At 38.9% G+C, this 9746-nt stretch overlaps 1 protein-coding gene across 15 annotated transcripts in view; it reads left to right on the forward strand.

The window, feature by feature from the left end:
• The window catches only part of DGLUCY (D-glutamate cyclase), a 48187-nt gene extending 38568 nt beyond the window's left edge, over positions 1 to 9619 (forward strand). For all 15 annotated transcript variants that reach the window (XM_063399206.1, XM_063399207.1, XM_063399209.1 and 12 more), the window contains 3 exons: positions 2555 to 2674; positions 3445 to 3590; positions 8092 to 9619. In XM_063399206.1, coding sequence (XP_063255276.1) covers positions 2555 to 2674; positions 3445 to 3590; positions 8092 to 8235 — 410 coding nt within the window. In that variant the 3' untranslated portion in view covers positions 8236 to 9619. The remainder of the gene's footprint in view (positions 1 to 2554; positions 2675 to 3444; positions 3591 to 8091) is intronic.
• The last annotated feature ends 127 nt before the right edge of the window (positions 9620 to 9746 follow it).

The raw sequence follows: 9746 nt of genomic DNA on the forward strand, positions 1-9746 counted from the left end.
TTTTTTAAAAAAATCTGATCTGGTAGTTTGACCACAGGCAAAGCATGAGCAATGCCTACAATTGCATGGGTACTGACATCCTAAAAACTCGGGGAGTGAGGAGCCTTGAGGAATTCACAGAGTAAGAAGACATGAAAGGCTGAGTTTGGAAGGGACTCATTTTCCACATAAGACTGAAATAAAAGATTCAGAGATGTTACTGGAACCACATATTATTTTTTTCAGCTGTCATACAATTGACATAGCTATATGCTATTTATGAAGGAGCTAATTAAAAGCTTTCCAAAGTACTGCATGAAAAAATGGGGTCACACATTTTTCTTTCATGCAAAAGATTTTTAGCACAGAAGACTGATGTTTCCTGCATATTTCATTAATGTAGTTTCAGAAAACAATGTAGTCAGTGGGAACTTGCATAGAAGATCCAGCAGAACTGTTTTTCCTTTGCTTGGAAAGAAATTGGGCCTTTAGAAGAGGATTCATCTTGCCTATTTTCAGACATCTATATTTGAGATGTCTGCCTTGGGGTGAGATGAACTGAATGTGTGAAGGGAGTGTTTCTTTCTTTAAAAGCAGTGTAGCTGACTGGCTCCTGTGTGGATGGCTGCGTTTGCACAGGTGAATTTCACTCTGGAGATCTGCAGTAAAACAGAGATCTCTGGCAATGTGTGGAGGAAGAAGAAAACAGATGGGACAGGAGAATTCAGTGGGGTGTTCTTCTCCTCCCAGTGTCACACAAGTGGAATCCATCCACAGCAATAGATCTACGAATTGTGCAGCCGTCCTGGTGACAGGACTCCTGCAAAGACAGGACAAGCAAAGTAGGACTGATAGGAAAAGTCCTGAGTAATGGATATATTTCACTTAAAGAAAGTGTTGGCTATCTTCATGGGACAAGAATTCATCTTAGCCTATTTAAAGAATATTAAGAACAAAAAATTTAATTTTGAGTATAAGAAAAATCACAACATGGTGTGTGATTCTTACAAAGTAAGAACTTGTATAGTAGAACTTGTATATTTATATATGAGGATAGAAGCACTAGGATTATATCAATACCTGTTTGAAAAGTACTACCAATAAAGAGATTTTTGAAGGCACCATTAACTCCCAATGGTGAAATAAATGTGAGCAGATTATTAAAGCAGATAAAAAAGAGTATCTGTTCCATGGCAAATCCTTTTATGTGAGCTATGTATTACTCAGTTATGCTCAGTTGACTGGATAGACTTAAGGAATCAAATAAAAAATTGCTGCTGAGAAATATCTTTCCATTTCACTTAGCAGAAATTTGCTACAGACACATGAGATGATTATGCAGTTACTAAAAGTGTTAAATTTACCAGTTTTCAGGGCTTGAAGTGTAAATTATAAATATTGTAATTTCTCTTCTGTAACACATGCTATGCATTAGAGCACAGTTACATTTCAAATTCAAATCTGATACATTGCAGTGAGGATTTGGAGCTCTTCACTGTTCTGTTCCACAGACATGGTCTAGGATTTTTCTGTAAAATCTTCAGATTGGAGAAGTGCCATTCAGTCTAACAGATAAAAGAGAAAAATTCCAACTTAATAGTAATAATAATGTATTAATAATTATCAATAATAAATATTTAAAATATATATTTAATATATTGGTAAGAGACTAAAGGTACTATCCAGCTTTTATATAAACTGCTAGTTTATATATTACCCTCATCTCCAGATATCTAAATAGACATCTGACAACTTTATGTCCCAAATATGGGGTTGCCCAGAATTTTCCAGAAATTGCATGGATCCCACTGATTTCACTAAAATCACTAAGACAAATGCACAATATTTCTATTTGTGTGACAAAAATCAAGGTCTCACATCCAGTATATAAGAAACTTTAAAATAATAAAGATTAGCTATTTTTTTGGGGAAGTGACTATGGAAAATGAAAACAGTAATAATTTACAGGGCTGGGCCCTTTGTGTACTGTGGCACATTAATGATCTGTATCAGTGAGTTAGGCCTGCTGCTGCCCAAATCCTTATGTATATTTTTGCTTGTCTTTCTGCAATAATTGTTATTTCTATTCTGGTTTTTAATTAAAGCTTGTAACAAGCCAAAGTTTTCTATGCTCGCTTTATCATAGAATTGTTGGCTGATTTCTCAGGTTGATTTGGGTTTAGTTTTCTGTCTTCCTTCTTTATTTGTGCTGATGTACTTGTGGTAACACATTACATAGAACACTCATGTAAGGCCTTCCATAAGCAAAGTTTACTGCCTTGATTCGGTCTGCAGTCCACAACCACTTGATAATTTTGATTTCTTTTGTGTACATTCAATGTCCAGTGCACATTGCATGTATAAACTTAGGGGCTGGCATGTAATAGAGGATGCTTTCAGCTACTTCATTCACAGTCTTCTTTTTTTAGATGCTGTGGATGAAAAAGGATAAACCATCTCACATGGAGCTATGAACTGTCAGAGCAACTGTGGGGAAGAAACTGGATGTTTCCTAAAGGAATTGTCAGTTATATGCTGTGTTCATACTCATTTTGTCTTTTTCCCTTTTATATAGGTGTTGGAGATGGAGGAAATGAACTAGGAATGGGCAAAGTAAAGGATGCTGTAAAGAAGCACATAAAAAATGGAGATGTTATCGCTTGTGATGTCGAAGCTGATTTTACTGTTGTAGCTGGTAAGGCATTTTTGGTGGGGTGGGAGAGTAACTGATGTTTGAGAATAGAACTGACAAGGAAACATTTGTCTTTCCAAGTCATTTGTATTGGCCCTTTCTAAGTCATCCTCAGCAAACTGATCTATCTCTGTATTATGTACATTTTCTGAAGAGTTAAGGGCCTGTTGCTTCAGAAGAACTGACTGAAAATTGAGACTATCCCATGAACAAAGTGCACTTAATTGGAATTAGTTGGGAAAATCTGGAGTATTTTTGAAAAATCACACATTATATGAAATCATAGAACCATAGAATCCTAGAACGGTTTGGGTTAGCAGGGACCTTGAAGACCATCTAGTTCCTAATCCCCCTGCCATGGGCAGGAAACCTTTCACTAGACCAGGTTACTCAATAACAAATATTAATAAGGAAGACTGCAGAAGTGATCTGTGTGGGAACTGAAATGTCTGTGCACATACAAATTTTTAGGATAATTTATAAACTGTTCAGAGTGTGCACCTCTCAGGCATAAATTAGTCACATTGCCCCTTTAAAAAGAGATAAGTTCTTTCAAAAATCACTCAAGGACACATGTATGTTCTTGATGTTCAACCAGAGTTGAGTGTTACAGTTAAAATTGTTTTTTACACCATCACAGCGAGAGACAGATGTTCAGCAGGGGCCAGCTTTGGGCTGGACGGTCCCTGCTGTCCCTGGGCTCAGGGGTCTGTGGCACACTCTGCACAAGCAGCCGGTGTGTGCAGTTGGGTTTCAAGGGCTGCTCTTTGCAGGGGTCTCGAACTGGGGCGGCTACGCCCTGGCCTGTGCTCTGCACGTGCTGCGCTGCTGCCACCTCCACGAGCGCTACCTGCGCAGAGCCCTGGGCCGCCCGCCCGCCGCGGCGCTGCGGCTGCCCGCGCTGCCCTCCGTGCACAAGGTAAGCCCCGTGCGAGGGCTGCAGGTGGGATTCACCAGCTGCTGCAGCCTGCCCGGGCCTGGTCAACACCTCACCTTCACAAGGTCTTGGGGACTCGTGGGGGTTCCTTGGGAAGGAGCAGCCACACTGTCCTTAGACTGTTCTCCACAAAGGGTTTCAGACAGATTGCAAATAAAAATCCTCCAATAGGAATATATTCTAGTAGCTTCAGGCACAAGACACTGCTACAATATTATGGGCAATGCAAGAAACCTTATATTGAGATACAGTGATTAAAATTCCATGTTTGCTTCCTTAGCATCATTCATGATTTTATAACCCTCTGTTGTAGTGTCCTTTAGACGTCTGCTGCCAAAATCAAAAGTCACAGTTCTTACACAGTAGCCACTCCACACTTCTGATCTTTGTACTTATTACTGATTTTCCACCTTTTCTAGTTTGCTGGAACATTTCTACAATTAATTTTTAATGTTTCTAAATTAAAGTTGGAGAAAAACTTGTACATGAATATTTTTAAATGTGTTTTGACTAATGCGGCTCTGTACAGTGTGATATTCTGGGAATGCAACGATTTCAGACTGAGAAGAAGTAAAATAACAGAGAGGGGTGAGAAATGACTGTGATCTGTGCTCATCCTGCTAAGCACGTGCCTCTATTTTTAACTTGGCAGTGGTTAAAAAAAATTTGTCTATATACACACACACAGACACTCTCTTAATGATTAAATAAGGTTTGTTCCACAACTTTGCAATAAATTAGAATCTTCAAAATTCAGCTGTATTAGCAGAGTACCTCTACAGAGATTTGGACAAACCCATTAAGTGTGTGACCTCCAAGGATGCTAAGCAAAATGCAATCCATCGACCATAGCTACTGCCCAAAACAAAGAAGTTTTTCTCCTGAGATGACAGAACATTCTGCATGAAATTCCAGCAAAGCACCTTTTAACTATTTCAGAGTAGATCTCATTAATTTTTTTTTAATTCTTGCTAACTTAGTTTTTCATCTAAAGGTCATAAAACTGAAACTGATCCCAACACTTGGCATAGCCATATAGCTTAACAAAGCTTATATGGCCCTTTTCAGCACAGTCTTTTTGTAAAATAGATTAATTACTTTTCAGTTTCCAGTGTTTTTTCCAGCTGCATCTACTGGTTTTTGACCTTTAAATTAATGCATCCTAAAATGACTATGATCAAAATTCCTGGTAATGAGATACTGTAATTAAATGTTATGTTGTGTACAGGAAAAACTTCTTGTTTTTGTTTTACTAAGCTGTACAGCTGGGAATATTAATGACACAATAATGGGCTACTGAAAGTGCCATACTAAAATCTATTGAGATAAAATTAATGGAAAAAGTTTTGTGGAGGAGAGAAAATGACAAAATGTCTGACAAGAAAATATGATATCTTTAATTATAAATCACACAACAATGAGCAGTGCAGAAGATTGAATACATTAGTATTCACATGCTCCATTAGTATAAAAAAATCAGACCATTTATGTTCATATGGCTACTTTCTGCAAAATTCAGCTTCATTTAATGCTGTAATAATTACCCTAGTGAGATAAAGGGCAGCACCACACAGATCCATCTCGGTGTTTATATTTGTGGTTGTAATTGGAAAGAGGAAATTTGAAGGAGTCCCTTAGCACCAGACAGCTTTCTTATAAAATGTGCTTTATTTTCCGTCAAAAAACGGCACTTCCATGAATGCTGTAGATCATAATTACTAAGTGAAGACTTCCCCTGAAACACCAGCATTATTTCCCTGCAGGCTGGTGTTGGAGCAGTGTCAGGATTGCACTGCCAAGCCCCAGAACTGCAGAGCTCTCCCTTCCCTCTGAGCAGCACACTCAGATTGTTGTGAGCCCATGGCTGAGCCTTTACACACGTCCTAGCGAGAGACGCTGCAAAGCGTTTGTGCCGTGGTGACAGCTGCACGAACAGAGGACAACTGCACCTGAACAGCCTTTACCTTTACCTTTGCTTACCTAATGATTTGGTTATGGTGCTGGCTTGGTTTTTCAGATGTTCATAGTACTTTTACCCCAAAGTGACTGTAGTGAAATTCATTGATTCATATATATCCAAATGTAGCTAATGCTAAACATGCTACAGTCAACTCTATTTCATTGCATCTCACAAACAGGATAATGTAACAAGCATTTGTTCTTTTACTGAACTCTTTATTAATGGCAACATATTGACTGTACAGTATTTTTTTTAAATTACAGCCCATAAGAATATGAATTATAAATATGTAAAGGTGTGAAATATTTTAGTGTGCTTTATTAGCTTTGCCATTCATAAGGAAGTTTTCCCTCTTGAATAAAGCACACTAAAGAGATATTTTTCTACTAATTTGATTATTTTTTTGTTACCCCACTCCCAGCATTAGTATTTACTAAAGAGAGAACTGTGGTCAAATGGCAGCCCTGTACAGCTAAGGAAGCATGCTATACATTATATTTGCTTATTACAAATGGAAACAGTAGCATTTGATGACAGGCTATGCTTTATAGGCATAGTTATGTCGTATTAAGCAAGAAAACTTTTTTACCTCATATAAGCAGATCACAGAGCTCTAATAGGCAAATATGTAGCCCAAACTATTCATATCAGGGATTACATTTTGTGTATCCAATTTAGGTGTCTCTTGTGACAGGAGAGATCTGCTTTGCCCTTTTGCATTTAAATGCACTCAGTGCTAGGAGAAACCTGTCATACAGAAAGATAAGTTGTGTATATATGTATATATATATTCATTTATGTATATGATAATTCATACAATATAAACTGATGTGTATTTATAATTTTATAAATTATAAAGCGGCAAATTTTATGCTACTAATGCATGCAGATAATTTCTTTAAATAGCTGTGTCACTGCTGACACCATGTAACTATGCTTATTTTTCCTTTAGTAGAAAAACAGAGCCTCATTTCATTCTGTTGCAGCTAAGAATTAGGATGCCTTACCAGGAAATAAAAGACAGATCTTTAGAAAGTGCATTCAGAGAGCAGGTTACAAAATTAAACTGAATTGATCATGCAGGGCCTGCTTTGCTTCATTCAGAAATGATTCTATTTTGGCCATGTACTGCATTAGGTAAAATACAACCATATTGTGTCTCAGTTCAGACCTACAGCTACTGTATTCATTGTGGTTTAGAAGTGTTCCTAGAAAAGGTCCTAAAATTTGATAAGAGAAAATTAGATATTTCCACATTCTATTTTTTTTCAGCATTCATTTGTGCTCATGAGATAAAGAACCTTGCTAGAGGTTATTGTGTGGTAATGTCGAACAAGAAGTGTTAAAACCTAGAGAACTCTTTGTCAAGGGCACTGGTAGGATTGTTGCAGTAGCAATTTCCATGGAAATGGAAATGGCACAGTAGACAAAGACCACAAAGGGCATTCCTAGTAAAGAAAGGGAGGAAAAGATAGATAGGTGAGTGTTTCAAGGTCTTATATAACCTATCACAGGGTTGGCATAGGGGAAGCTAAAAAGTGACTAGGTTTTTAGTTTTCTTAGATTTATTAACAGAACTCAAGGAATAAATTCTCACTATAGTAAATTCTAAAAAATTTTACCGTGTACATTTCATGACAAAAGAAACGCAGAGCAGTTTATGCCAGACATACATCCACTTCTTGAAAAACATATCTTGAAATTTCACTGTTCCCTGTGGTTTTTTTCAGAGCTCATTTTATCCCATCTTTTCATCCCACAATGCTAACTGGCCTGTAGCTCACAAAAAAAGGGTTTTGTTCCCTCTGTGTACTTTTACAGCTCAACTTGGAACATGCTTTGTTATCTGTTTATATTAGTTAAGCAAGAAAATAACTAGTTCTAAACAAAGCATATGCTAGTTCAGGGCATGCCAAGGAAGCACAATTTCTGAGGCTGTTTTCTCCTCACTCCTTGCTTGAGCAACCAGAATTCTCGTAAAAACAATAATGAAAAGAGAAGAGAGGGCCAAAGGCAGATAGAGATCAGAGAAGCTGCAGGAAAGGAAAGTGAGTGTGCAGCCCATCCAGGTGCTCTCTGTGACCTTTTTTCCTGATGTGTCTTCTTTCCCTTCTGTTCTTTTTCTATAAAAATGCAGCTGCAGCCAGCTGCCTTGCTGGGAAAACCACAGATGGATTTTTGAGATACTTTGGGTGGAGGTTCCTCTCACTCTGATTTGTGCAATGTAGGAACTTGAAACCAGGCAAAAAATTATATTTCTGAATTGACACTAATGTTCTGTTTGAGGCAGTGTGGAGAGAAATAATATTCAGTGATTAAATAGTAGTCAAGATTATGAACTATCTGACACTCCCTGAGCTCCAGATGCTAAACATATTCTTTGTGAAAAGATAGTACTTGCAAGTTGATGGCGAAATAAATATGGAAGATATGGTCAGTCTCTCCCAGAATTAACATAAAGGTCTTGATTACTGCTCTTGTCTGATTCAGAGTTTTAATTATACTGTTTCTTTCTTTTTCAAGGAAGAAAAGCTTCTGAAAACACTTGTGCAGCTCGGGGTCCGCAGTGGCAAAACTGCCAGTCTGGAGATGGAAGTGGATGGGCTGCCCTTCTACAACACCCATTCGCATATGATCGAAAAGCTGCTGCAGGAAGCTCAGCAGTGACTTCCCCTAATGATCTCTGCATTGAGAGTTGCTCCCATGTAATTTCCTTATTCTTGGAATAATTTCCTTATTCCATCAGAAAAGATGATTTTTCATCTCTGGTGTCTTGACCACGCACAGCCTTTCACTGTTACCCTTCCAGCATCTCTGTGAAACAAGAAGAGGATTGTTGCCATGCTGGGTTTTTCCCCATGGACTGTTCCTTTACCCCCACGCTATTGGCGCTGCCCCAGTTGTCAATCTTGTCTAAACCTGTGCCCCTCTCCTCCCACCTCATGTCAATCTTCCCTAGCCCTTACCCATTCTTCTGGAATCCTCCACCCTCCTCGGTACCCTGTTGGCTCCCTCAATTGGTATCCTCCCCCTGTGAGTTCCTAGTGATTAAAGCACTGTCAGTGCCTTCCCGGACTCCACCTCCGTGTGATCCTGACTGGCCCAGTTGTTGTATCTACCCATTGTTCCACCCCTGCTTAAAAATCCTGTGCACGCCTGTTGAGGGCTCTCTGGGCTCCAGACATGCTGGGTGAGTGAGCATTGTTGGAGCCCCTGCCCAGGGCCTCCCTCTGCTCCCTCGCCAGATCCCTGTCGCTCCCGTAGCCGTATCCCAGCGCTTGCAGCCCTGAGGTTCTGCCTGCAGCCGCTTCACGGCTCAGGCAGTTCCCCACTGCTGGTCTGTGCCTGTATGCCACCCCCTGAGCTGGCCAGGACACCAGGGACCAGGCATGGCATCAGAGGGGATCATCCACTTGGTCTGCCTTTTTTTTCTGTAATTTTATAATGGAAAATGAATATTAAGTGGTATTATATAATAAGAGGTGATCTGGCTTTTACAAAGAAAGCATGAAATTACAATGAGCTATTATTGCACTACTGTTCTTGTTTTACTAACCTCATAACTGTACAGGAAGTAACTCTCATAGCAACTTGGATTTAAAAATACTTGTGGTGAGGAAAACAGCTACAGTAGAGAGGGAAAATTCAAAAAAGCCTGCAGTGTTACAGTAGTGAATGCTCCATTGCACAATTCCTGTAGCCCCTCTAACACTGTGTTCTTATGATGGGGAATAGTTTGTGGAAGTATGAGGAGATCAGGAGAAAATTTTAACTGAGCTAATGAAAACAAAGGCAGCATTGCAGAGCTTCTGTGTAAAGGGTCGGCTGTGCCATTAGCCCCTGTCACATTAGTAGTTTGCCACTGACATATTTTGCCACTTTAGGGTAATAGAGAAAAGTTGTAGACATTTCAGAGTATCCTGTTGTTTCAAAGAAACCAATTGAATACAAAAATAATTATTTAATTATTGGAAATTAAAGTATGATTAGAAATTAATAAATATTTGCATTCAGTCTGAAATAACATTACGTAAATAAACTTTTACATGAATTGCTGTTGTAGAAATTCATCTCCTACAAGACCAAGTGAAGTAACATTAACTTCTATTCCATGGGACTACTGACACTGAAGCAGTACCTGACAAATGGGTGTGAACTGTGCCCAGCTTTTGTCATTT

This window comes from Prinia subflava, chromosome 5 (genome assembly GCF_021018805.1).
Source record: "Prinia subflava isolate CZ2003 ecotype Zambia chromosome 5, Cam_Psub_1.2, whole genome shotgun sequence".
Taxonomy (NCBI): domain Eukaryota; kingdom Metazoa; phylum Chordata; class Aves; order Passeriformes; family Cisticolidae; genus Prinia; species Prinia subflava.